Genomic DNA, 26,561 nt, shown 5'->3' with positions numbered 1-26,561 from the left:
GGATTGAGTCCCGAGTTGGGCTCTCTGCTCTTCGGGGAGCCTGCTTCCTCCTCTCTCTCTCTCTGCCTGCCTCTCTGCCCACTTGTGATCTCTCTCTGTCAAATAAATAAAATCTTTAAAAAAAAAATAAATGGTGATGGAAATACTGTAGAAAGTGGATTTTCTTCTTTTTTTTAAAAGATTTTATTTATTTATTTGACAAACAGAGATCACAAGTAGGCAGAGAGGCAGGCAGAGAGAGGGAGAAGCAGGCTCCCTGCTGAGCAGAGACCCCCCCCCCCCAATGCGGGACTCAATCCCAGGACCTGAGATCATGACCTGAGCCGAAAGCAGAGGCTTTAACCCACTGAGCCACCCAAGTGCCTCGAAAAGTGGATTTTCAATTAATGGGGCATCCTTGACTTCTCTAGCTCACGCTTCCTTATCCAATGTTATGGGCGCAGGCAATGGAGTCCCAGAGGGCACGGAGCTTGCTCAAGGTCACCTGTTGTCATAACCCCAAGCTGAGACGTGGCTAGGGTTTACCGCGCATCCCAAGGCGGGTCCCTTCTGTAAGGATGGGACTTGAGACACAGTTGACTTGTTTGTTGTCCTTTCATTGAACATTCACTCGATGTGGTCTCCTGTGGAGGCGGCCCCAGCCCGGGTACAACAGAGCTGGGCACCCTTAGCTCAGGGGGTCAGGGACAGGCCTGCGGAAGCCAGAGGGCTCTATTTGGAGGGAGAAGGGTGGCAAGTGGGCCTTGGAGGTTGAGTGGAGGTCCCCACAGGCATGGTGGGGTCTGGGGGCAGGGGGAAGCGTCCCCCCACCATGTTGGCCGGCTGAGTGGCTTTGGAGCCCCTCAATACTTGACATTCACACGTAGTAACTGATACCCGACTCCGGGGCTAAACTCTGAGTCCCAGCCACTGGTTGGAAAGGTTGCTGCCTGCTGCAATGCCGTGCCATACCCACCCACATGGGGAAACTGAGGCTGGAGCAGGTGTGGAGACTTCGAAGGCTTTGAAGACCCAGTGCAGCCTGGGGCCAGGCTCTTCCTCTTTCTGAGCCTCAGTTTCCCCAAGAGTACAATGCGGGGGGGGGGGGGCAGCTGGCAGAGTGGGAGCTAGGCAAGAATCTGGCTCAAGCTCCAGTACTGTCACCCTCCCTCCACCCCGCCACTCTCAACCCCCCAAACACACAGGAGTTCCACATTATTCCTCTCTGGCTGACCCTAGGCCTCAACCCTTCCTCTCTCAAAGTGGGTTAATTTGGAGGTGTGACCCCGCCCTCCAGCTGGCAGCGGAGCAGGGCCTGGTGTACTGTGACTGGGCTTGGGGATCTTCATGCACAAGGTCTGCCTCCCAGGAGGGGAAACAGGCTACAGATCAGGACCAGCCCCTCCTAAGTCAGCCTTCTCTCCGTGAGAGGTCCTGGATTATTGCTTTTAATTCTGCAAGGCCTCATTTTCCAGGAAGGCAACCAAGGCTCGGAGAGTCCTACTGCTCACCAGCTGTGGGGAGGGTTGCTGTGGCCTCCTCCCTGCTGGCCCATCTCTGACCTTTGAGACCCACCTCCGTGGGTGGACACCAGGCAGCCATTGGATGGAAGGGGACATCAAGAACTGGAGGGACCCAGGCTCCCCTCTGCTCAGGCCAAACAAGGTCACCCGCAGGAAGCTCAAGGTTCGGGGGCTCAGAGTGGGGGAATCTGGAGGAAGCACAGAGGGGTGGCAGCTGGGTCCCTATCTGGAGCAGAGCATGGGGACTGGGTCTGGAGGGGTCAGGGCCCACACTCTGTGGTTCAGTCCACCTTGAGGGCAGAGCCTGCCTCTTCCAGGGACCATAGCCCCCCACATCCTGGAGAGGCAGGCACAGCTAGGGAAACTGGGGTGCTAACGGGGTCACCCCAAAATCGCATAGCACAGGAATGCTGTGGAGGCAGGCAGTGAAGTGGGGAGATGCCAGGAGCATGCCCTTGGTCCCAGAAATGCCATTTCGAGGGCTTTATCCACAGAGAGTGCTGGGATGTAGGAGCCAAGGTTTGGGAACAACTCAAATGCCTCTGTGGGGAACTTAAACAACAGTTCATTACATATATATGTAAATTTTCTGGGGAAAAATTTTTTTAAAGGATTTATTCATTTATTTGACTGTGGAGCTCCAGTCGAATGAGGACGCAAGTCTCCAGGGAGCATACCTGGCGTTTTTTTTTTTGTTTTTTTTTTTTTTAAGATTTTATTTATTTGACAGAACTCACAAGTAGACAGAGAGGCAGGCAAAGAGAGAGAGGGTGGAAGTAGGCTCCCTGCTGAGCAGAGAACCTGATGTGGGGCTCGATCCCAGGACCCTGGGATCATGACCCGAATCGAAAGCAGAGGCTTTAACCCACTGAGCCACCCAGGCGCCCCTGGTGTCTTTTGAAAAGTTTTTATTTGATATTTATATTTCATGTTTATGTGGGAGTGGGGGGGCTGCTTCTGTGTCTCACTCTGCAAGTATGTGCTTCCATCGTTTGCAAAGAATACACACACGTGTTGCTTGAACATGCAGGTAGGTCTGCGTGCATCACGTACCCACGTTACAGACACCCACATGCGTGCACGCTGAGCAAAAGCCTGCTTTAAAAACACAAGCTGCTGGGCACCTGGGTGGCTCAGTGGGTTAAGCCGCTGCCTTCGGCTCAGGTCATGATCTCAGGGTCCTGGGATCGAGTCCCGCATCGGGCTCTCTGCTCGGCAGAGAGCCTGCTTCCCTCTCTCTCTCTCTGCCTGCCTCTCTGTCTGCTTGTGATCTCTGTCAAATAAATAAATAAAATCTTAAAAAAAAAAACAAAAAAAACCACAAGCTGCTTTACACATTCTTCTCAGGGCCTTGGGGCACCCCAAAGCCTTCCAGGAAAGGGTGCTGGGGAGGAGAAGGAAAGGGGAGGGGCCCTCCAGGCCAAGAAAGGCATATTTAGGTCCCAGTTAGCTCTGAACAACAAGAGAGCAGAGGAAATCCTTCCTGCCAGACTAGAAAAAAATCCTCCCCAGGCTTCGGATTGGAAACAAAGCCTAAGGTCAAAGCCTAAACATGCGTGTCCCAGGCTGGAGACTCTTTCTGCATGTGTCCTCATCTAAGTGACCTTCACCAGCCCGGGGAGGTGACAAAATGAGGTGTTGGCCTGTTAGGGGCAGCTGCTGGAGAGCCATTCTGCACATCCTCTCCCTCCAGTGTCTTGAGAAGGGGTGGGAGATGAGGTGGGGCAGCTGTGGGGTCCAAGTGACCATCTCAGGGAGGGAGGGCACTGAGGCCCACAGTCAGACACTGTCCTCTTGGGCTCTTGTCAAGATAAAGGCAAAAGGAGCGCCTGGGTGGCTCAGTGAGTTAAGCCTCTGCCTTCGGCTCAGGCCCTGATCTCAGGGTCCTGGGTATCAGGCTCTCTGCTCAGCAGGGAGCCTGCTTCCCTCTCTCTCTCCCTGCCTCTCTGCATACTTGTGATCTCTCTCTCTCTGCCAAATAAATAAGTAAATAAAATCTTAAAAAAAAAAAAAAAAAAAAGATGAAGTTAAGAGAAGGATGATCTCCAAGACACAGTAGGGTAAGGGGCACCTGGGTTTCCACATCAGCTCCTGGGGGCCTGGCTTCATCCAGCCCTAACTGGCCCCTTCCTGGGCCCCCTCTGCCCTGGGTCCAACAGCAGCCTGGCTCCCACACGTCAGTCTGCCCTCAGGGGGAGGCCCCTGCAGGTCTGGTTTGTGCCTGATGCAGCCTCTGCCCTCAGACCTTCCCCACAGGGCCAGAAGCTGTCGGTGGGAGAGTCAGACACAGAGTCGCAGCCCGCAGGAACAGCAGGGAGCTGAGGGAGCTGAGAAGATGCCCCATAGGCAGGCCTCTTTGGTCAGGGGGAGGCCTGACCAGTAGCCCCGGTTGAACACCTGACAGCTGGAGCCCCAACCCGGGAGCGGGTGAAGCCTTGAGTGGGGCAGTAGGGCAGGTATCCCTGACGCTCTCGAAGGTGGGTTTCATACCCAGCAGTAATCCCCCACTCAGAAGAGGACATGCCCATGCCCTGTGGTTAGTTAGCCCTGGTCCCTATCTGCTCTCTGGCACCCTCCGGGCTTTCCCAGCAACTCAACAGGCCTGCTGGTGGGGGCGAGCTGGTGGAAAGGCTCTGGCGGGCAGCGGGCGCGTCTGGGAGGTCACGGAGTGTCCAACCTGCTTCCCTGAAGGTACTTCAGCATCCGTCACGTGGTCCCCGACCCACCATGTTTTCAAAACACATCACCAGAGACCACGGAAAATTGGGTTTCCTCTACATTTATTGTAACTGCTAAATGATTAACAACATTCACAACTTCTTAGATTAAAAAAAAGAAAGAAAAAACAAACCGAAAAACTTCCGTTTTGTAACATCACAAATGTCTTCTAGGTTTTACCAAGGACCAAAAACGCTAAAATTCTCTATATGATTTCCAGTGACGGAAACAAGCCAGAGACAGTAAGCACCCAAAGTGGCGAGTTAGCACTTTCCGGATGCCTGTCGTCCTCATGGAAGAGACCCTGGAACTAGAATGACAGAAAAGACACTGTGACTTTGACGAGGCTACGCAACTGCACATCGCGCTCTCACACACATTCCCTGCGAGCAGCCCCTGCCAGAGAGGGCGAGGGCGAGTGCCGAGGGCCTGTGTGCCCTGGTCCCTAGCCAACGGCTGGCATGAGGACACACCATCAGGCTCCGCCCCAGCTCCCATGACGCCACCCCCCAGGAAAAGCATCACCTGAGTGCTCAGAGGACATTCCAGGATCAAGAAGATATTCCCTTTGACGTTTGCCAAAGGCTCCCAGGGTCAGCTCAAAGTGGGATGTCCCCAGGAGGAAGAGTGGCAGGAGGCTGCAGGGACAGGACTTATAGCCTGGGAATCCCTATTTTACTTACAGATAAAAGCGGAGTCGACCAAGAGCGAAGACACTAGCACAGAGTGAAGATGATGGGCAGAGCTATCTATGCTGCAGAGAAAGAGCCAGAACCTATCTGGGGAGTCCACATCTTGCTCGGGGCCAACGGGCATACTGTGAAAGGCCAGAGAGGACCAAGGCCCTGTTCTCAGAGTTCCATCCACGTGCTCCACCCACGGCCAACAAGGAAAGCTACCGGAAGGATGAGGAAAGAAAGGAGATGAACCCCTACAGCTGTGGCCCCCCCCACCCTGCAGGCTGCTTCAGCTGTGCCGAGGAGTCTCGTCATCTTCCCGGCCATAAAGATCTGCCAGGGGCCCGCACAACAGAGCAGCCAGGAGCAAGGAGAGCCTGGAGACTGCACCTGATGCGAAGAGACACAGCACAGGCCTGTGACGGGGGTGGTGGTGGTGGTGGTGGTGGTGTGGACCCCTCAAGACGGAGCCTGAGGAGCCCAGGCCTAGAGGTGAGGCCTATGGCTTTAAGAAACGGAAGATGGGCCAACATGGTAACTCACAGCTATGCCCCTCTGTCCCCCCAGCTTGCAGAGTCAGCAGGATCCCAAGGTTCCCAGATCCGAGCACGCATTTAAAGCTTCCATGACGCTGCTTTACAAGAAAGGCTTGAGAGCCCCGCAGCCCGAGAACCTCGCACGTAGCTGCAAGGAGCGCGCGCCAGGAGAAGAGGGAAAAGCAGCGATCATGAGCCTAGAAGTAGCAAGCAGCTGCAAGCCCGCCCCACGAGGACGCTTTCTGTTCTGTACAAGGGCCCTAACAACACAATTCTTTGCCCTGAGGTGCCATGCCAGAAACGAAGCTTCCTGAAGAGTCTACACCCCTGTCCCTTCGTAGAAGAGACTCCATATGTGGTTTTTCAAAAAAGCAAACTGCAGTTTGTGGATTCTAGGGAGATCAGCGAATTTGAGGGAAGTTTCATCAACATAATGATTACTCCCCACCAAACACAGCTCTGTTATCCTGTCGCTCAACTTCCACTCTGTCTCTCGGGAGGCATGTAAGAGCTGAGCCTCCATCAGTCACGCGTTCGTGGAATCCAGCATCTCCGCTTCTCAGAGAGCTCCTGAGCCCCAGCCCACAGGCTGTGTGCCAGAGCAGACTCCACTAATACCGGATTACAGCCCCTATTTACGGCCTAGAAGCAACGAAAAGCCCCCATCTGTCATCATTTTGGCACCAAGTTTGCAAAGAGAACACCTTAGAGAGCAAGGCGCCCTGCAACGGGAGACCCGACCAGAGCCGGCGCTGGAGCACGAACAAGGGACCGGTGCTTCGGCAGCACCACCTTCTGTGGTGGGAGCCAGGAAAGACTTGCAGGGGACTGGCTGCCGCAAGCATTTGGAAGAGGGGGAAAGGCAAAAGCAGATCAAAGTGGTGCACTCTCTTTTAAGAAGAAAAGCCAGCGGGACCTCCACACCAGAGCTGCAGAGGCGCTCGTCTCTCGTGGACGCACCAGACCTACTTGGCCACTGGCTCCAGGGCAGATCCGGGCAGAGGTGGTGCTTTAAGAGTAACTGCTGCTTCGAGCCTTATTTGTCTCACCAATGGTTTCATCTATTCAGGGAGAGAATGATTTTGTTCATAACTGAGTTGGAAATTACAGGTGGGAAGGCTACTAAGAAGAGAAGAGAAAGAAGGGAATGTTTATATGGGCCCAAGGCCCTTGAGAAGGAAAAGGATTTGAAGATGCTCAGAAAAGGGATGTGGCAAAGCAGCTGCGCGGTGCAGCGCCGGTTTCCAGATCGCCCTCACGCTCGCGGGACACCAGGCCCCTCCCAAGGCCCGCTGGCGGGCTGTACGCCTGTGAGCTTGGGGCTCGCGCCTTCAACCAAACCTGGAAGGGGAGAGGTGGGACACGTCCACATCCAGACACTCCTTGTTACCCTCACAGAATGTTTTCGTGCACGTCCGTGTGTGTGTGCGTGTGTGGTTTCCTGTTTGGTTTTGGGGGAGGAACTGCCTCTACGTACCAGCACGTCAGCCTGGGCGGAACGCCCCATGCACCAGCTCCCACACATACCTATTTGTTGGCCCGTTTGTGTCTGTACATCTGCATCATCCTCTGACGGAACACGTCAAATGTGTCTTCCTTGTGCTCCTGCCCGTCGGCACCTAACCCCTCCCCTTCCGATGCAGTTCCCCTAGGAGCAAAATGGAGAGTTAGCCACACCCAAGCACAGAGCCTGTTCACCAGGGGACTGGAAATGGCACAAGGAGTCAGAGTGGATGGAGGCATGTGGGACACGCAAGGGAAAAGGAGAGGGAAAGTGAAGACACGAGTCACCGCGTGGAAAAAGGGTACTCACCTGCGTGGGTGTGTGGACTTTCTGAGGGGCGCGCTCAGAAGACTGATTACAGCAGAAAGCCTCCCCCAGCAGGTGGTAAGCTCAGTTTTAAATGAAATCCCTGCTGGATATTAATGGGGCCTAACAAACTCTGGGCCATCTTCTCCCACCCTGGCTAGCTGGCTTATGGGTTCCCGGAAGAAGCAAAGTGGTTTTTATTGTAACTACCTAGAATTACCACTGAGCTTTTCTGACAATAAGGAATGTGGCTGAAATGCCAGGGGCCAAGAAACCATTTAACTCATCTGCGTGAGTGCAGCAAGGAGCCTGTAAGAACACCTGTATATGTAAATCATCTGCTTCTCACCTCATCTTAAGACTCCCTTTGTCAGGGAAAAAACCCTGCCAGTTTGAAGCCATGTTTAACATGAGGGGAGCCAAGAAATCAGGCTTTGGATGAAAAGACTCAGGACAAGAATCCCAGAGAAAGCCTCTTCTCTCCAAGCACGCTGCCCACCCCATCCCTGGCCCCAAGCGCCTGCTGCGTACACGCTGACGGGCTCCCTGATGCCCTTCCCACAGGAGCCCAGGCCGTGGCCCTCCTTCCAGCCCATCTTTTGCAGCATCTGGAACCCCAGGTTCTTGTCAGTCAGCTTCTGCTGGGCGAAGTCAAAGTCCTTGGGTTTCTGAGGAGAGATAGGATATAGCACGTGGTCTGTGCAAAGCGCCCGGAGCAAGGGTCTGCCTGTGCTGCACCTGGCACAGTCCAGCACCCACCCCCCCCGCAACTGACTCTGATTCCAAGGGCACTGGGAGACACTGGGATGAAGCCACGGGCCGCTTCCCACTTCCCAGCAACACTCCCTGGGTGGGCTGGGGCTTCTAAAAGTGGAGAGTAAGAGATGCCCCCACAGAACCCAGCCAGACCAGCCTCTCAGGCCCCAGTGTGACCACTAGCACTGTAGTGCTAAGACCATGAGGAAAACCCCGATGGGCTGGAGGGTCTTGGGGCCAAGGGGTTAGCAGGAAGAGCCCTAAGTGGTGATGATGACCCGAGGGTACAGCCCCACGCTGGGTGTAACCAGAGCAGAGGCTTGAGGCAGCAAGGCCCCTGGTGTATAGTGTTGGGTCGCTGGGAGTGGAGGAGGAACAATAGAAATGACCGCTGGGTCCGCCGGGTCCGCCGTCTTCCAGCAACCACCCCCACCACCCAGCTTTCCTTCACCCTTGACTCTCCCGCCAAAAGGATGTAGGCCCCCAGGTCATCTCTCCATAGGTAACCCGATACCTATGCAGGAAATAGATAAAAGACCCCCCCCCACCAACTCCCTCCCAGTGCAACTTTCCTGGCTCCCCTTCTCCTGAGCCCTAAAACTTCGCGGGAGAGTGCCTTTAATAAATCTTGCCTTGTACCCACTTCGCGTGGTGTCGTGTTTATCTCACCTATAAAACCTTACATATAGGAGTCAGAGGGGAGGCAGGGCTGAGGCAGGAGGGGGCCCAACAGGCCATGAACCTACTTAAGAGAGACTCTATATGAAAAAGTGGCTTGCAGGGTCCTCCCTACTCCCCCACCCTGTTTGGAACGCGACTATGGGCTTCCGGAACTTGAGCAGTGACCCTATCCTGGAAACCTCTCCGGTCGCCCTCAGACATTGCTCAGCAAACCTGAATGACTTGTTCATCTGTCCAGCTGCCCCGTCCCAGGTCTGGGAGCTCCCCAGGGGCAGAGACTGGGTTTTACTGGGACTCTGGGATCCATGTCTAGCACAAAGCAGACCTCACTGAGAGCTGGGAATGCTGGAAGGAATGGGGCTTGGGAAAGACCCTACAAGTAGAGAACAAGAAGGCCTGGATAAGACATGGGCGCCAGAGCCGGCTGTGGGAAGACAGGTTAAAAGGCCTGGGGGGGCCTCTGGAGAGCCTGCCCAGTGTGAGCAGAAAATATTTCTATTTATGGGGTGCCTGGATGGCTCAGTTAGTCAAGCGTCTGCCTTTGGTTCAGGTCCTGATCCTGGGATCGAGCCCCACATCGGGCTCCCTGCTCAACGGGGAGCCTGCTTCTCCCTTCCCCTCCACCTGCCGCTTCCCTTGTTTATGCACGCATGTTCTCTCTCTGCCAGATAAACAAGTAAAATCTTAAAAAAAAAAAATAAAAAGAAAAGAAAATGTTTTCATTTACTCATGAATATTCATAAGTACACACTGTCCCTACCACCTGAGCCTATTTTTAAAAACATTTACTTAACACCGAGGACAGTCTGGATAGGCTGAGAAGGCCGCACGGGGAAAGGGCTCCTCCATCCTGATCAGCTGGTGCTGAGGGTAATGGTGAGAGTCTGAGGGTCTGAGCAGGAACAAGTGTGGGAGGACAAGAGAGTGGGTAAGGCAAGGGAAAGGCCGGCCACAGGTCCCCTAAGGGCAGATCCGCACCCCTCCGGGAAAGCGGCTCAGAGGGAGCAAGCTGGAAGCTCTTGGCCCACGGAGAGACTGTAGCTCGCAGGTCTTGACTGCAAGCCAGGTAACATGCATTTTGTTTCACCCATGAACCCCCTCTGAACCAAGTCACAGATGTACAAATGGAGACTCGGGAACCACATGCTGAGATCAGGGGGCCAGGCTGAGCCCGAGCCCAGGTGCCCCCTCACCCAGACCCCCGGATGCGCAGCTGGGTGTGAGCACCAATTCAAACTGAGCACATCAGTTAGGACCATGAGCTTTGGGCCCAGGAAAGTACCCCCCTCCCTGCTGTTCGCCGACCCTGCCTCTGGCTGCTGAGACTGACAGTGCTCTCCAACAGGTGTCCTCCACACAGGCTATCCTGACCACCCCACACCGGCAGAGACCTCACCTGGTTCCTGACTCATCTCCCTGACCTCTAAGGACCTGGGATGTGCCCACATATGTCCTAGGTGACCTCGGCCAGCCTTACCTGCCCCCACGTTATGCACCTGTCTGGAGTGCACCCCATCTCCCTGAAGACCTGCCCTCCACCCCTGCCCCGGGTCTGTCCATTTCAGACAATGGTAGCTCCGAACTCCGAGCTGCCCGGGTAGACAACCACGGAGGCATCCTGCATGCTGGGCTCTGGCTATTCCACACGCAATCCATCGGCAAGTCCCACTGACTGTGTCTTCACCCTCCCGGCCCCTGGCTCTCCCCAGCCCCCAGCTGACAGGCTGCTCTCAGCACAGCAGCCACAGCGGCCATGTCTTCCCCTCAAACTACCACCATGGGTCCCCGAGGGCCTCCCCGAGAGAAGAAGCCTCACTGCTGACATCTGTCTACGGGCCTTCTATGACCTGGGGCCTCACTGCCTTTATTTCCTCACCTCCCCACCCCATGTGGGTGCCACAAAGGGCTACCTGTTGACACAAGACCACCCTGGGGCCTCTCCCAGGCCTCCCTGAATAAATGGCACCCCCAACCCCACATTATTCCCTATTTCCCTTAGACCTGCATCCAGCACACGGGCCACAAGAGTCTCACACATTCCTGTCCCTGTTGGCCCTGCTCGCTGCTGCCTCCAGGTGGCAGATGGGGCCTGGCACGTGGGCAGGGTCTGCCAGTTACTGCACACGTGTGTGCATAGACCCATCCACACAATGTCTTGGCTTCTAGCCAATCAGCGAGCTCTTTAGCTACATTTACAGCCCGCTAAATCCGAACCTTAAGGGCCAGGGCGTTACCTTGTTCATCTCTCCCAACACGCTGCGTGTATCAGGCCTCGCCTATTGGTTAAATAAACACATTACTACCCACCTGTGCTTCCGGCAACACAAAACAGTTTCAAGAAATCCCCGAGAAAAAAGGCTGTTTGTTATGCCTTGTACGTCATGAGGTCTAAAGTACCAATGTTCTGTAGTTACAAGCCACAGTGCCCCCTAAAACTCCAGCAAACACCAACTGACTACAGCACGTGTGAGAACTCGGTCATGCTCACCTTCTTTTTGGACACAGGCCGCCCCCGAGGTCTGTCGTAGGCGATGCGAACTGGTTCATGAACTGGAAGACACGAGAGACATACCCGTACACACACGTCAATTTCTCCGCATCTCTCAGCACTGCCCGCACCGCAGCCTGCCGGGCTGCCTCCAGGAATCATGGGCACCAGGAGCACAAAGGCAGGAATACAGGAGCCCCTGTGAGGGCTGCTCGATGGGCAAGAGTCTACTTTAACACAGGACTTCCCGCGTGTATGATGAAGGGTTCGATGCACAGGCCACTTTCCATGACCGTAAGAACACGTTTTGCTTCAACAAATAAATTATTCACAGTCTCCTGCCCTCCTAGAGTTTCTGCAACTGTTCCGCTGATAAAGACTTAAAAGTCCACATAGAACTTTCCAGTACAAAACAACCGTGCTTCTCATACAGAGCAGTGAATCACATTATAGCCTTATTTTTAATGAAGGAGAGATCAGCAGGGGTGGGTTTTTTCTCATCAACAACCCAAGGAACTGAGAGCTTCCAAAACAGAAAGAGCTCCACTTTTTCCCCATGAGGGACTTGAGGCATTGGGAGAGGCTGCCAGCAGCAGCAGGAAGTTCTTAAGGACGTCTGAATTGGGTAGAACAGCCGGCAATCCGTGGTAGCGCCAAAGTTTCCAAACACAAACCACAGGACTGTTCTGTCAGCAGGAGAAACTGAACTGATGCTCTTGGGAATAAGTGTGACAGTGAGCACGGAGGTGACACAAGACGGGGCACCGTTTGCCACAACCACCTCCCAGGAAGGTACGGCAACAAGCACAGCCCAGGCCTGCGTTTGTGACGACACCTGGAAGGGTGGGGGGCATGAGGAATAACGAGGGCCAGGGCCGGTCCATCAAAAGGTCGCACACGATCCCATTCTGCCTGCTGACAGTCTAGAAAAAGCACGACCATGAGACCAGAAAATGGGGAGGGGACCACAGAGAGAGACAGACATTTCTGAAGAAAGGCTCCAGCTCCACCGTGCTGGAGCAACTCCTGGCTGTACACGATTGCCCATACTCCTCAGACTGTGCCCTTAAGAAAGATGTGTGTTACTGCTGTTAAACGGTACTTCAAGAATCTTAACCCTCCCCATGGAAGAAGAGCAGATGACCTCCTGTGGCCCAGGCAGCAGAGCACATGGCTCCCACTAACCTTGCCCAAGAACATCCCCACCTGTGCCCTCCTTCCTCATCATCACTAAGCAGGCATCAGTGTCCTGGGCCGTCCAGGGACTCAGAAGGCTGGGTACTCCCCAAGGTCACGGGCAGGAAACAGCTGACATGACCAAGGCCTGTGCCCTTCACGGCCGGGGCTCCTCCCCCAGACTGTGAGCAATCCTGGAAACATCGAGCAGCCTCTGATGCTGACACACGGCCACTGTACCAACACAGCAGCGCGTCCTCGGACTGCCAGCCCTACACCAGCTGGCAACGTGAGCTTCGCAGGAACATTTCGGAGTGGTATGCAAAACACTACAATTATTTTAGGTTAAAAACACAAGACCAAAGAACTTCATGTTCTGTTGGCCCTGGGGGGTTTGGGGAGATAACGTCCAGGCTGGCAGGTATAATCAGAGGCGGGAAGGGGGACAGGGACCGACTGGTCATCTTGTGGCTAAAAGCCTGGGCTAAAGGCCAGTAAACTCTTCCATACTGTTAGGTGACGTCACCTGGTCTCCACAACTTTTCCTGGTCACCACTGAGTAGCACGGCTCCTCTGAGATGCTGACCGGAAGACCGTGTTAGGGCAGATAGGATGATGACCTGGCACTCACCTTTGGGCTCCTGGATGAGACACAGCCTCTTGGGAGCTGGGATCATGCCGACCTTCAGGGACTTGCTACTGACCCTCTTCCGGGGGAAGCAGGCCCCCGAGGAGGCCTGTGACAGCGCAGGTGCCCCAGCTGGGCCATCTTCGGCCGCCTCACTCGGGAGGCCATCAGTGGGGGGGCTGCCCTCAGAGCCCTCAGACTTGGCTGCCCCTCCTGCGGACCTGGAGGACCCTCTAGGAGTGGAGACCTCTTCACCCCCCTCCTCCTCGTCGTCCTCCTCCTCGTCGTCGTCCTCCTCCTCCTCAGGCATGACCTCTGGGCTTTCCAGCTCAGCCTCGTGCTGAGGGGGCTCATCTTCGAACTCTCCTTCCCCTTCCATGGGATCAAGGGGGCCTTCCTGAGAATCTGCGCCCTCACCAGTGTGGAGGTTCAGTGGAGACGATGTAAAACAAATCGACGGGCATAGTTCAAATACTTTCTTTCGATAGAATTTGAAGGCTGAACTATTTTGGTCATGGAGAAACCTGGGACAAGGATGAAGGACACTGGTTAATCAGAGTGACCTCGGAACATTCATATTTACTAAACTGTCCAGAAGAGATCCAGCAAAGCTGGGAGTGGGACCAGGGAACAAATAACCTAACCCCTTTCTACCAACTATGGTTGATGATGGTGCAGCTGCACAAGGAGATAGAGATCTGAGGACTGGTGGTAACTGAGCAAAGTTAAGAGGCCTAGTTGCTTTTCAGGGGAGGGAGGTAGAGGAACACAGTACGCAGGAATAACCAAGGAATGTGCTGCTCTAGCACTGCAGTCAGAGATCCAACCTGGCCCTCCTCATCCCTTTTAGTCTGTCACCAGCCACTCTGGGACTCCCGTGCACTCGCTCTGACTGCCCAGTTCCTTTCAGACCGCCAGGTAGGACAGAGGAAGGCACGTCACTCCTGCCCCTCATTCTACAGTGAAGCTGCGTCAACGTGGTGGCAATACTGCCTCTCTGAGCCTCTGGGTCCCCCGGCCACCTTGATCCAAGGCCGCAGCTAGTGTGAGAAACTGAAAACATGCACGAGGACACAAATACACTTGGACCCAAGGAAAGAAACCCTGTTCTTAGATAGAACAACTCAACCTCATAATGATGTCAATTCTTCCCTGATCAAAGTATCAATGCATAAATCTATCTCAATAAATGCCTCATTTTTTCCCTGCATTTGAACAAGATTTTAGACTTCACAGAGAAAAAAAAAATCTGTAAGGGTATCTGGGAGAACTCTGAATAAAATCAGTGAAGGGTTCTGACCTTACAGATATTACAGTGTACTAGGCCCCTACAATTACAGCAGTGTGGTACCAGTCCTGGGATGCACGGACAGAAAACACCAACACGAAGGCAAGGCCAGAAACATGGTATCTGAAGTCAGGTACAGAGATGGCTTAAAAATAAACTACGCTGGGGCGCCTGGGTGGCTCAGTGGGTTAAGCCTCCGCCTTTGGCTCGGGTCATGATCTCAGGGTCCAGGGATCGAGCCCCACGTTGGGCTCTCTGCTCGGCAGGGAGCCTGCTTCCCTCTCTTTCTGCCTGCCTCTCTGCCTACTTGTGATCCCTCTCTCTCTGTCAAATAAATAAATAAAATCTTAAAATAAAATAAAATAAAATAAAATAAACTATATAATTTCTATATCCAACGCGGGGGCTTGAACTCCTAACCCCAAGATCAAGAGCTGTATGCCCTTCCGACTGAGCCGATAAGGCACCCCCAAAATAAAGATCTTTATTAAAAAACTGAGAAAGAAGAAGTCCAAAAAAACCAATAGAAAGAAGGGCAAAGATTAAGAACTTGAGCCCTCCAAAAGACAGCTAGAATGAGAAAACAAGTCATAGACCAGGAGAAAATATCTGCAAATCATTCACCTGATAAAGGACTCTGATAAAGGATGTATGTAGTGAACTCCCAAAACTAATTAATAAGTAAAAAAGCAATCCAATCAAAAGATGGACCGAAGATCCAGACACTTAAGTATAGAAAACACACAAAGACACCTGAGGACACTCAGCACGGCTAGTCCTTAGAGAAATGAGAACCAAAGTGCAACCCCGACTCCCTGCGCTGGGACGCTAACATGACAAAGCTGACACAAGCAAGTGCTGGTGAGGATGGGGAGGAACCAGAACTCTCGTCCAGGTTGCTGGAAATGCAAAATGGTGCCACTCCTCGGAAAGGCAGCTTGGTAGTTTCTTCAGAAGTTAACCACAGACCCATCATGGAGCCAGCCTTTCCTTGGTATTTCCTGGAGAAAAATAAAGACCTTATCCACAGCTGCTTACAGCTGCTTTATCTGTAACCATCCCAGACTGGAAACATCTCAGTGCCATCAACAGGCAGTGGGGAAACCACTGGTCCAGCCGCACAGTGGGACACACTCAGCAGCAAAGAGGAATGAACTGGGCGCACACGCAACAAACACGGCTGACTCTGAACGACTGCGCTGGGTAAGGGGCTGGACAAAAAGTGAGAACAAGCTGCATTTACACAAAATTGTAAAAAATGCAAACTATTTACAACAACAAAGCTTTTTTAAAGGACACACGTTTCTTTTTTTTTTTTTTTAAAGAGACAAATGAACAGTTCACAGGAAAATAAAGGACACAAGTTTACGAAAAGATGTTCAATTTCGCTCCTAAGAAAAATGGAAACTACAATTTCATGGAAATGAGAAATTTCTCATAAATCCTATTGACCCTAAGGCATGCCAAAAGGTGAGGGGTGGGGACAGGTACTCTGGATACTGCTCTAGGCGTGGCCCTCGGGGAGGGGGATTTCCATTATCTAACAAAATTACAAGTGCACTGACCTTGGGGCCCTACAGTCCCCCTTCTGGAAGATACATGAAGATTCTCTCCAGGAAGTCATTGTGTGTGAAGTCACTGATAAGGCCATAAGAACAGTGTGAATGACGAAGGCTGGGGAGTGACCCTCGTGTGGCTACATGTGGAGAATGACAGTGGACAAAAGAATGAAGGGACAGGTGGGGAAGGCACAAGGGACATCTGGATAGGTGGTGAAGGGTAAAAAGCAAGATGCAGAAGTGTCTATTACATATAGAAAGTTACATGTAAGAACAAAGGGGTTAGTGGTAGAAGAACAAGGGGAAATGCACATATGCCCTAGAATTGAATGAAAATGGTTTCCTGTTGTTGTTGGGGGATTCCCACTCAGAGACTTCTCTGAACTTACCTTCTATAATTTCTACTTTAGAACCATTCAAATGCTGAATTTATTTTTAAAGTTAAATTAAAAAGGGTAGAAAAATATAGCCCTAAACTGAATCTCTGTAGAAACAAATGAACCTGACTATATGTCAAATTGATGACCTAACCACACACAGAAAAAGGATTTACCTCAGATGACTACTGAGCATGTTAGAGGTATAATTTTTCTAAAGGAAAAGAAACACAGAATTACTTCGACCTTTATTATGTATGTGTGCTGCCGGGTGCAGTCATTCTCAAAGTGCTCCCTGAGCACCGGACTGGGGGACAGAGGGGATCACTCCACCTAATGTTGCTGTACAGTGGGGGACTCTGTGTGGGAATGGAAGGGATAGTGCCGCCTAAGGAACACTGCTCAGAAAAGGCTGTCAGAAATGGTGACAAACTCAAACCTGGCAGTCGCAGGTGCCCAGAATACTGCAGAACTCTCACTTGGAGAAAAATAGACAGACAGACAGACAACACAACCGATGGAATGCTCCCGGCTGCCCTTAGTGGAGCCATCCCCTTAACCGGGTCCTGCCCAACTGTGAGGCATGCTAGGCCCAGCTGGTCCCAAAGTCACCAGGCCTGTAAAAGGCAGAACGGGCTGAACCCCATGAAGCCATCGTTGCTCCCCGAGGCTGGACTGGGTCTCACAGGAAGCAGGAGGCAGGCCCAGTGCAGAACCTACTCAAGGTCCCCAACAAGCTGGAAGAATGTGCTGGGTCACTACTGGGTCCCAGCAATGCTCTAGGACACATGTAGTTTTCAACCCTAGTCTTCATTAATTAGACTAAGGCATGGCTTTCCAGCACGGTAGGAGCAAGGCAAGGGTCCAGAGTTCCCAGCCGATGGGAGGATACAATACGCACAACATGGGATCCCCACCTGGGTTACGGCTCGGTACCAGGAACATGGAGCTCCTGGGCAGCCTCCCCCTGAAGGAGGTGAACCCGCCCCACAAGGCAGAGCAGGCTCCTGGTTCTGTCACCCGCAGGCTGTGTGCTGTTGAGTGGGCACCGCATCTGAGGAATGACAGTGGTAGCAGCACCCCCTCCTGGCAAAAGGAAGCCAGGCCACTGCAAAGTGGAAGTGCCAGCTGCCCACGGGCGGACTGGGTGCCATCCATCACCATCTGGAGCACTGGTGTGACCAGGGACAGTGCCCCGCCTCCCGCTCCCCCACAACACTCGGCCTCTGTAAAGGTTCTGGGGAACCCACTGGCCTCTATGCCTGGGTGCTCTCTCCCCCTTGCCCTGATCAAAGTCCACTTGACCTTCAAATACAGCTTAAATTTCCCTCCAGGGGAGGTTTTTTTCTGATGCCACAGATGAGGGCAGTACCGTCCAACACCCCAAAGCAGATGCTTCCTCCTCACAGCCCTGAGCTCGGCAGAAGTGAAGCCATGACTTCTCCTCGGGTGCCTCCCGGGGGAGAAGTGTCTGCCAGGCCACCCCAGGGGCTCTCAGGACACTCAAATTCAAAGGGCACAATGGCTACATACCACAAGTCGGGGTTGTCGGTGCTGTTTTCTATGCTGAACTGTTCAATCTCTGGTCCCACCTGAGCAACAAATCTGGCCAGTTTCTCCGCAGTCTCCATGGTCTTCGTGTCAACTACAAAACAAAGCGACTATCACATGTCAGTTCTGAGTTGTTGCTTCCAATTTCTGCTTTGGAGGTGGGTATGGAAACTAATTATAAAGACAGCCCCTGGTGTCCCCTCACTGCATCCCTGCCCTTTGCCATGGGACTCTGCAGCTCTGTCTAGCAGAGGCAGATCGTCTTCTGTCCCCCCAAATCAGGGCTGGCCCGGAGCCGCCTGCTGACTGACAGGAGGAGGCGTCAGTGTGGAACCTGGGCTTGAGGCCTTGAGCACCTCCACCACCCTCCTGTCAGGTGAACAAATCCAGGCTGGCTGCTAAGGGGCGACAAGTATGTGACCCAGGCACCCGTTACCTCGCCGATGGCCCCATAAAACCTGCTGCCTGCAAACACATGTGTGGGCCCAGCCCAGTTCAGCAGACTCGGAGCACTGCGCCCCCCCGTCTGAAGCCACAATTCAGAATGGCTCGTTATATGGCGACAGCTAGAGAATGTAGCAGTGGTGTAGATTCTGGTTCCCCTCTCCGTTCGCACCCAGTGCTAAGTGGGTCAGGGGCAGGCGTGCCACACAGAGAAAAAGTGATGGCCAGGAGAAAGAGAAGAAACTGCAGGTCAGCTAAGTCTGAGGAAGGAAACAGAGACCTTGGGGAAGAAGGACCAGAATAAGAGACGAGGGCAGCCCTATGGAACGTAAAGAGGGGCAAGAACAGAGAAATGGATCGAGGAGCTCGAAGCCCCATGCATGGGCCCACAGCACAACTCGCGGGGGCGGGCAGTAGGATGACCTTGCAGGGGACACGGTGAGTCTGCTCCATCCCCGGACAGGACGAACACGGCTACAGGACTGGAGGGCCAGCCCCTCTAGGAAATAAGTGGAGTGTGCCTCCACGTGCACCTGTCCTGACCAGGTAGGTCCCCGTCGCTTCTGCCTGCTGCAGCACCGCTCAGACCACCCAGGTCTCCCACCCCCACTCCCGAGAGACCCCTGGAGGTTGGAGAGTTGGGGCTGGGGCCTGTAAGAGGGGGATGGGAGGGAGCACCCACCGTCAGCAGATGGGCAGGGAGAGGAGGTTTGAGGGGCTCCAGAGACTTCCACTCCTGCTGGCTTGGGGGATGGGCCCGAGGCTTCTGGGCTGGGGTCCCCAGGAGAGGGTCCGGCCGGGTCAGGTGGGCAGTCCTTGGCAGTATCATTTCCATCTGGCTGGGACAGCTTTCCCTGCAATGAACCTGGAGCCTGCCGGCCATGGTGTTTCAGTCTGGTGCCTGAGGAGAGGAGGGTCTGGGTCCCAGTGGTTGCTCTCCTCACCTTCCAGCCCCGGAGCCCTTGGGTGCGGAGCAGCCCCCGCCGCCGGCCTGGGAGGAGCCTCTTCTTGAGGCTCCGGATGGCCCGGGCGTACAGCATGGCCCGGACCGCACACTCGGCCGCTGTGGGCTTTTGATCTGCTCCCGGCAAGGTGTGGCTGACCCGCTGCACTTCTGCCAGCTTCAGTTTGTAATACTTGTACTCCAGACTACTGTCATCGGACAGAAACCTACATAACAAAACAGGCACAGAAGGACATTGGTTAGAACACCACCACATACCGAATCAATGCTATGATCCCATTTCTGCACACCCTTGCCTGCCATCTGAGAGGCTCTGCCCCACGGACAACCCGGGTCCCCTCCTGCCCAGAGTAACTGCAGGGCAATGGGAGCTCTAAGCCAGCACTGGTCGTTCCTCCTTGGGTTTCATCCCCAGTGATGAAGGTGCTCACAACTCCTGGTGGCCTCATAACACAGTCACTCTGTAGCCACAGAGACACTGCCACTCTGTCGCTTGTGGGTGCCGTTTTTGGGAGATGACCTACTTCAGAGGGCCCAGGGAGGCTGGCTTCAACTGCACCACCGAGGCCAGGGTGCCGTGGCTGTGAAATCACATGCCGGTGTCATAACGAGACAGAGGTGCTGGGATGGTTAAGTGTCTGCCTTTGGCTTGGGTCTCATATGATCCCAGGGTGCTGGGATCGAGCCCATCAGGCTCTCTGTTCAGCAGTGAGCCTGCTTCTCCCTTTCCCTTTGCTTGCTGCTCCCCCTGCCTGTGCACGCTCTGTCAAATAAATAAACAAACAAACAAACAAATAAATAAATAAAATCTTTAAAAAAAGAAGAGAAAGAAAACAGTACAGGAAAGAGAAGGAGGGTGAGTCCCAAGCACTGACACAGAAAGACACCCATGATATAGGCGGAGAAGGCAGCACACTACAGAAGAACAGCATCGACGTGGACCACATCAATCTTCTCTGTGTACACCGATCCGTGTGCATCTGCTTTCTTCCCATGGGTGGAAAGAATATAAAGCAAACTTAATTAGCCCTGGGGAAAGGACAGTAAGAGGCACGGAGGGGAACTTACACTCTTTACTGTTTTCCACTTCGTGAGCACCTTCTTTCATCTCCATTAATCCTGGGCTTTTCTTGCCATTTCCTTCTGGCCTCATGGGTGAATGCTCACATTCACTCTATTCTGACAAAGGTGTCCCACATTGAACGGTTGCAGCTGGAGTCAGGGTGCAGAGCGCCCCCTGCTGCTTCCTTGTGAAGTTTCTAATGTCCGTTCTCGTTCCCCTCCACTCAAAAGTTATTCAGAAGCAAGTTTTATTTTGGTTGTTGCTAGTTTTGACTTATATGCGTTGTGTAATGTGGCCCATGTGATTTTCCTTTCCTGGGATGTGCTGAGAGTTTCTCTGGGACCTCGCACATTTCAGGAGTTCGAGAATGTTCAGTTTCAGTTTGTGTTCAAGAGGAATGAACACTGTTTGGTGGGCAGGGGAACATTTCAGGTGGCCTTCAGACTGCCTGACATTAAAAGGCTGTGAGGTTCCCGATTAGCAATGACAGAGGGTGACTGGATGCAGGGCCGCGTGAAGCAGGGTGCTGGCAGCACGGCCTAACGCGGAGAGCCGCCGGGGGGCAGCTCCCCGAGCAGCTCTCGCCGCTGCTATCCGCACCGTTAAGGTCCGGCTGGATCGGAGGAAATAGGCTGCATGCCCGCTCCATCGCTGCCCCGGACACTCTGCTGGGCCAACAACACCATCCTGCCGGATGGCCCCATAACAAGTAAGGGTTCCTACATAAAGGAGCACTGACTAACAGAAACGGTCTGGTTATCCTGTTAATTAAACACAGCCCCAGCAAGGGTACCCCCTCACCCAGAGCAGAAAGCAGAGTCAGCACCCAGGTGACTCCGAAGCCCAGGATACAAATCCCATTCCCCCAGACAGTGTTTTTTTGTTTTTTTTTTTTTTTTTTAAGATTTTATTTATTTATTTGACAGACAGAAATCACAAGTAGGCAGAGAGGCAGGCAGGGCGGTGGGGGGGGGGGGGGGGGGGGGGAGGAGACAGGCTCCTGGCTGAGCACAGAGCCAGACGCAGGGCTCGATCCCAGGATCCTGGGATCCTGACCCAAGCCGAAGGCAGAGGCTTAACCCACTGAGCCACCCAGGGCCCCAATTCAACTGATATTTTTGACAAACTACACACACGTACTCTTTAAGAATTCTAATGTACACACCAAAGTCCTAAGCTTACTAGTTTCTTATCATTCTTTCTTGGCACCACATCTTCTCCTCTGATAGTCTCCAGTAATTCCTTCTGAAGGAGTTTTCAGAGTCAAGTCTGAGTTCAGCTCCCTAATTCGTTCCTCATCTGGGTCTATTCTAGCCAACCACTAACATTTTTATTTCAACAGGGAGACTTTTCATTTCCAAGATCTTTAACACAGGTTCTTTTCAAAAACAAAAAGCTCCTATTTCATGGATACAATATATTATTTTCCACCTAAGACTGTTAATTACACACATATATGTTTAGACTAATTATTTTTCTTATAGTAACTCCATCTTCTCAGGTGTCAGCTCTATTTGAGTTTGGTGACTCTTCTTCATGATGATTTTCCTCATATATTTGATTTCTAATTCAATGCTTACTTCTAATTTTGTACCTCCCATAGTTACAACTCTGGCTATGATTCTGTCTGTTACCACTGGCTGTCAGTGACCATGAGCCTGGTCAATTGTGATGCAGAGGTACATGTCCTCAGTCTTCTCGGGGTCCCCTTTCTCTCCAGCCCAATCACCTGGAAATTGCCCCTAGGCCTTCTAAGTCTGGAGTACCTTACCCAAGAAGATTTGGTCTCTGCTTTCACCCTTCAATCTGAGGTTATCTAGCTTCCTTCCTTCAGCATGCACACTGATTGAGGCCAAGAGCCTGGATGAGAATCTCAAGTTTGTCTTACTAGTTTTGCACTCTTTAGGTAAGAGGCCTCTTTGAGCCTCAAGTTTCCTATCTATAAAATAAGGATGAGAACATATCTGCCTCACAAGGTTTATGAAGATTCAGTCAGCTAGTGCTTAAATCAGAAAAGTGCCGAGAATAGTACCAAGTACGGAGAATGCAAGAGTGTTTGATAATCAAGTTTTCAATAAATTATGATGGGACAATTTGTTTATTGGGCTGTTTGTTTTTTTTTAATTTTAATTTTAATTTTTTTTTTAAAGATTTTTTATTTATTTATTTGACAGAGAGAGAGATCACAAGTAGACGGAGAGGCAGGCAGAGAGAGAGAGAGAGGGGAAGCAGGCTTCTTGCTGAGCAGAGAGCCCGATGTGGGACTCGATCCCAGGACCCTGAGATCATGACCTGAGCCGAAGGCAGCGGCTTAACCCACTGAGCCACCCAGGCGCCCTTTTTTTAATTTTTAAATTATATGCACACCTCATTCTAAACATGAAAACAATCCAAATGAGTCTGAGAATCCTGTAAAAGTAAAACCATGTAAGTTCCAACCCTCCCGCCTGGTAAATGATGCTGGTTAAGACCAAAACTCTAGTAACGTTACAAGGAAATTTATACTTTTGAAGCACTTTTAGCAATTACAACAGCAAGCACACTGAGTCCAGAATGGGTACAATATTTATCACACAAGACCTAAATAGACACTTAAAAAGAGGAACTACAACGAGATATACTATAAGGAAATGTATAATCTTTGTTAATTAACAAAGGACTAGGAGGTAAAACATCACACTATGAAATTATCTTTAAGTTAAAACACAGGTGAGGGCATGGCACGCTTAGAGAGTGGTAACAGGTCTCCCAGTGGGCAGGGTCTGGGATGGAGAACTCTACTGGCATCTAGTGTAAGGGGGAAGGCCAAGGATGCTGCTAAGTGTCCTGCAAAGCCCAGGACAGCCCCCACCAGAGGATTATCCAGTCTCAAAGGTCAATCGTGTTGCAGCTGAGAAAAAACGACAGAGATCAAAGGCCTCTCAAGTTAACTTTCTCTTTAACCCAGAAATTTCACTCCCAGATATTACCCTAATCAACTGCCAGAAATGTAGACAGAAATAAATGGAAAACACTGTTTATCGTAATGGTGTTTACAGTGAGGAAAAAAAGAATCTAAGAACACATCATCAACTGGCAATGGATGAGTGTGCTCGGGTACCTGTGTACAACAGAAGAGCATGCAACCGCTGCTAACAGGGACAGCGATGTTAGGTCTGAAACACAGGACACGCTGAGAGGGAGAAGTGGTGGAGCGCTGAGTAATAGCATCTTTACCCTCCTTATTACTTTTTTCTATTACATTTTTCCAAAGGACATATGCCACTTTTAGGATTTAAAAAATTAGGCGCACCTGGGTGGCTCAGCTGGTTAAGCTCCTGACTCTTGGTTTTGGCTCAGGTCATGACCTCAGGGTCCTGGGATCAAGCCCTGCGTTGGGCTCTGCTCTGTGCTCAGTGTGTTGTCTGCTGGAAACTGTCTCCTACTCCCTCTCCTTCTGTTCCTCCCCTGCTTACATGTTCTCTCTCTCAAATAAATAATAAAAATTTTAAAAATAAATAAAATCTTTAAAAAAAAGTTAAAGTGTGAACATTTACATTTTCCACTTGCAGCAATCTAGAGGTAGTCCTAAACACACAAGAAAATGGGATGCATTTAAGCCACTCACATAACCAGCTGGAAACAGTATGCAATCAAAATCATTCTGAAAGTGTAACCAGAGAGGGATGGCTGACTGAACTCCGGCCACCTCCTCTATGGACTAACAAACGCAGCTATCTGAAAACGTTTATGAAAATTAAGGATTATAAGCATTTTCCTGTGCTATCTAAAATGAGTAAGAAAAATACATACATAAACCCCAAAAGAGCAAGATACATTATAACACAGTGAAATCACAGCCACATGACACAAAACCCAAAGAGCCCACCACAGGCAGAGAGACCGGAAGCAAACAAGGAAAACCGGCAGTAGATACCGGCGGGCACATGGGGGGCTTCCCTTCACTGTCTTATTCTCGACTTCCTCTAATAAGCAAGTACTGTATGTATGTATATATTAAAAGATTTTATCTATTTATTAAATTTTTTTATTTATTTATAGACAGAGAGAGACACAGCGAGAGAGGGAATACAAGCAGGGGCAGTGGGAGAGGGAGAAGCAGAATTCTTGCCGAGTAGGGAGCCCGATGCTTAACGAATGAGCCACCCAGGCGCCCCAGCAAGTACTGTATTGATGCTGAAAACTTTAATTTTAAAAACTTATTCCATTTGCGTGAAGAGGCAATAAGGCAAAAGGAGAAGAGAGTTTAACGGACAGCAGCAGTAAGTCATGAGCAACTAAGGTGACCCACCCTGATCTTCATGTGCTCTTTGCACGTGCATCTCCCCTCATCCTGTGCTCACCCAGCACAGAGGCATGAGGGGCTCCCTGCCTGGATGAGAGAAGGACAGGGTGGCAGGGAGACCATGGCAGGGTGGCAGGGTGGCAGGAGAGCTGGGGCTTGAATGTAGGTGAACCCGACCCTCTCTCATGCTCTTCCCACTGGCTAATACCATGCCTCAAAATTGCTATCTCGCCCTCTGCATCGGACACCATGGAGACATGAATTTTGCTGTGTGTTCTATGGGAGGGATTCAGAGGGGCAACATTTAAAGACCTACCAGTAAGCAGGGTCCTCCTTGAGAAGAGCTCTCTCTTTGGGAGACAAGCTGCCTTCAACAACACGAGTGACCAGTTGGTCGATGGTGTCCACCACCTTGTGATCCGCTCGCTGGGGTACCGCTGGAACACAAAAAAAGGGCTTTTCTGAGAAATACACTGGACCAGATCGGGCCTGGGATGACCAGGATGGAGTCAGAGGCTTAGGACGGAATCTAAACAGGCACCGGTGACCAAAATCCTCATTCAAGAGATATCAGCATTGAAGAGAGGAAAGCAGCATGGTATTCTAAAAACCAATACCCAAAACATCCTCCCAAAAGACAGAAGAGCATAACCACTAAAAGAGAAAGTCACAAGCTTACAATGACTGTACAGAGCATCATATGCACATATTCTACAGAAGGAAATGATACGTAGCAATTCTATTCTGCTTGTCAGGTACTGCTTAACTGGAATGTTCACATTAAGTGAAAAACATAAAGATATAAAATGTGACTCTGTACAAAATGCATAAAAAATCTAGATTATGATTCCCAGTATGAAGGCAGGAAGAAAAGATACATAAATAAGGACATACAGGAAAAGACCACACTCCACAGTGGGCTATACCACTAAGGACATACAGGGAAAAAAAGGAAACATGCCAGAATATTAATAGATATTCTCTATGGGTAGCTTAACCAGCAACTTCATTTTCTTTGTGCTTTATCTATAAAAAATAAATATGCATGTGCTTTATAATCAGAAAACATATATGTAAATTTGCAAAGAAAAATTCCCTAATCAAAGAAGTCAGTGGCCATAAGGTGTTTACAGAAAATATTTGCTGAATGTATGAAAAGAAAAACATTTCTTAAAGAGTAAATTTCCTTCAATATGAGGTGTATTTTTTGTTTTTGTTATTTTAAGTAGGCACCAGACCCAGTGTGGAGCCCAACAGGGAGCTTGAACTCAGGACCCTGAGATCAAGACTCAGAGCTTAGGGACGCCTGGGTGGCTCAGTGGGTTAAGCCGCTGCCTTTGGCTCAGGTCATGATCCCAGGGTCCTGGGATCGAGTCCCACATCAGGCTCCTTGCTCAGCAGGGAGCCTGCCTCTCTCTCCGCCTCTGCCTGCCTCTCTGCCTGATTGTGTGCTTTCTCTCTCTCTCTTTCTGACAAATAAATAAATAAAATCTTAAAAAAAAAAAAAGACTCAGAGCTTTAACTGACTGAGCCACCTTTTTTTTTTTTAAATTTCTTTCTTTCTTTTTTTAATTTCTTTTTTTAATTTGACAGACAGAGATCACAAGTAGGCAGAGAGAGAGGAAGGGAAGCAGGCTCTGTGCCAAGCAGAGAGCCCGATGCGGGGCTCGATCCCAGGACCCCGGGATCATGACCTGAGCCAAAAGCAGAGGCTCCAACCCACTGAGCCACCCAGGCACTCCCTGACTGAACCATCTTAACATGAATTTCAATTTAAAAAATGCCCCTGGCAACACAGAAAAGCATCTGGCACTCAATTAGTAAGACTGTTTCATTTTCAGATATTTGCTGGTTTTACTGCACAGAACGGTCTGTTTGTTTAGTCATTCGACTGGAGAGGTTTCCTAGTTTGTCCTGTCCTTGCTCATGCCTGAGTTGCAGCTTTGAGCTTATTTTAAACCTGTGAACTCTTTATACCCGCTACATGGATTCTTCAACTGTCATGCTACTGCAACTATTTCCCCGTTGAAACTGCTTCCTTTCCTTTTTTTTTTATAT

At 51.2% G+C, this 26,561-nt stretch overlaps 2 protein-coding genes across 11 annotated transcripts in view; one reads left to right on the top strand and one right to left on the bottom strand.

The window, feature by feature from the left end:
• LOC125106094 (serine/arginine repetitive matrix protein 1-like) overlaps nucleotides 1-5,291 on the top strand; it is a 46,674-nt gene extending 41,383 nt beyond the window's left edge. Inside the window, exon 3 of the mRNA XM_047739707.1 lies at nucleotides 5,181-5,291. Coding sequence (XP_047595663.1) covers nucleotides 5,181-5,291 — 111 coding nt within the window. The remainder of the gene's footprint in view (nucleotides 1-5,180) is intronic.
• Nucleotides 4,266-26,561, bottom strand: part of SUGP2 (SURP and G-patch domain containing 2) — a 31,288-nt gene continuing 8,992 nt past the window's right edge. For 4 of the 10 annotated variants that reach the window (XM_047696496.1, XM_047696492.1, XM_047696501.1 and 1 more), the window contains exons 4-10: nucleotides 24,820-24,940; nucleotides 18,874-19,361; nucleotides 17,730-17,841; nucleotides 12,976-13,496; nucleotides 11,169-11,230; nucleotides 7,775-7,911; nucleotides 4,266-7,081 (exon numbers count right to left, since the gene is read on the bottom strand). In XM_047696496.1, coding sequence (XP_047552452.1) covers nucleotides 6,961-7,081; nucleotides 7,775-7,911; nucleotides 11,169-11,230; nucleotides 12,976-13,496; nucleotides 17,730-17,841; nucleotides 18,874-19,361; nucleotides 24,820-24,940 — 1,562 coding nt within the window. In that variant the 3' untranslated portion in view covers nucleotides 4,266-6,960. The remainder of the gene's footprint in view (nucleotides 7,082-7,774; nucleotides 7,912-11,168; nucleotides 11,231-12,975; nucleotides 13,497-17,729; nucleotides 17,842-18,873; nucleotides 19,362-24,819; nucleotides 24,941-26,561) is intronic. The other 6 variants (XR_007121785.1, XR_007121786.1, XM_047696479.1 and 3 more) reach the window with 6 other exon arrangements.

The sequence above is a fragment of the Lutra lutra genome, chromosome 1, assembly GCF_902655055.1.
Source record: "Lutra lutra chromosome 1, mLutLut1.2, whole genome shotgun sequence".
Lineage (NCBI taxonomy): Eukaryota > Metazoa > Chordata > Mammalia > Carnivora > Mustelidae > Lutra > Lutra lutra.
This window is presented reverse-complemented; position numbering and strand designations above follow the sequence as displayed.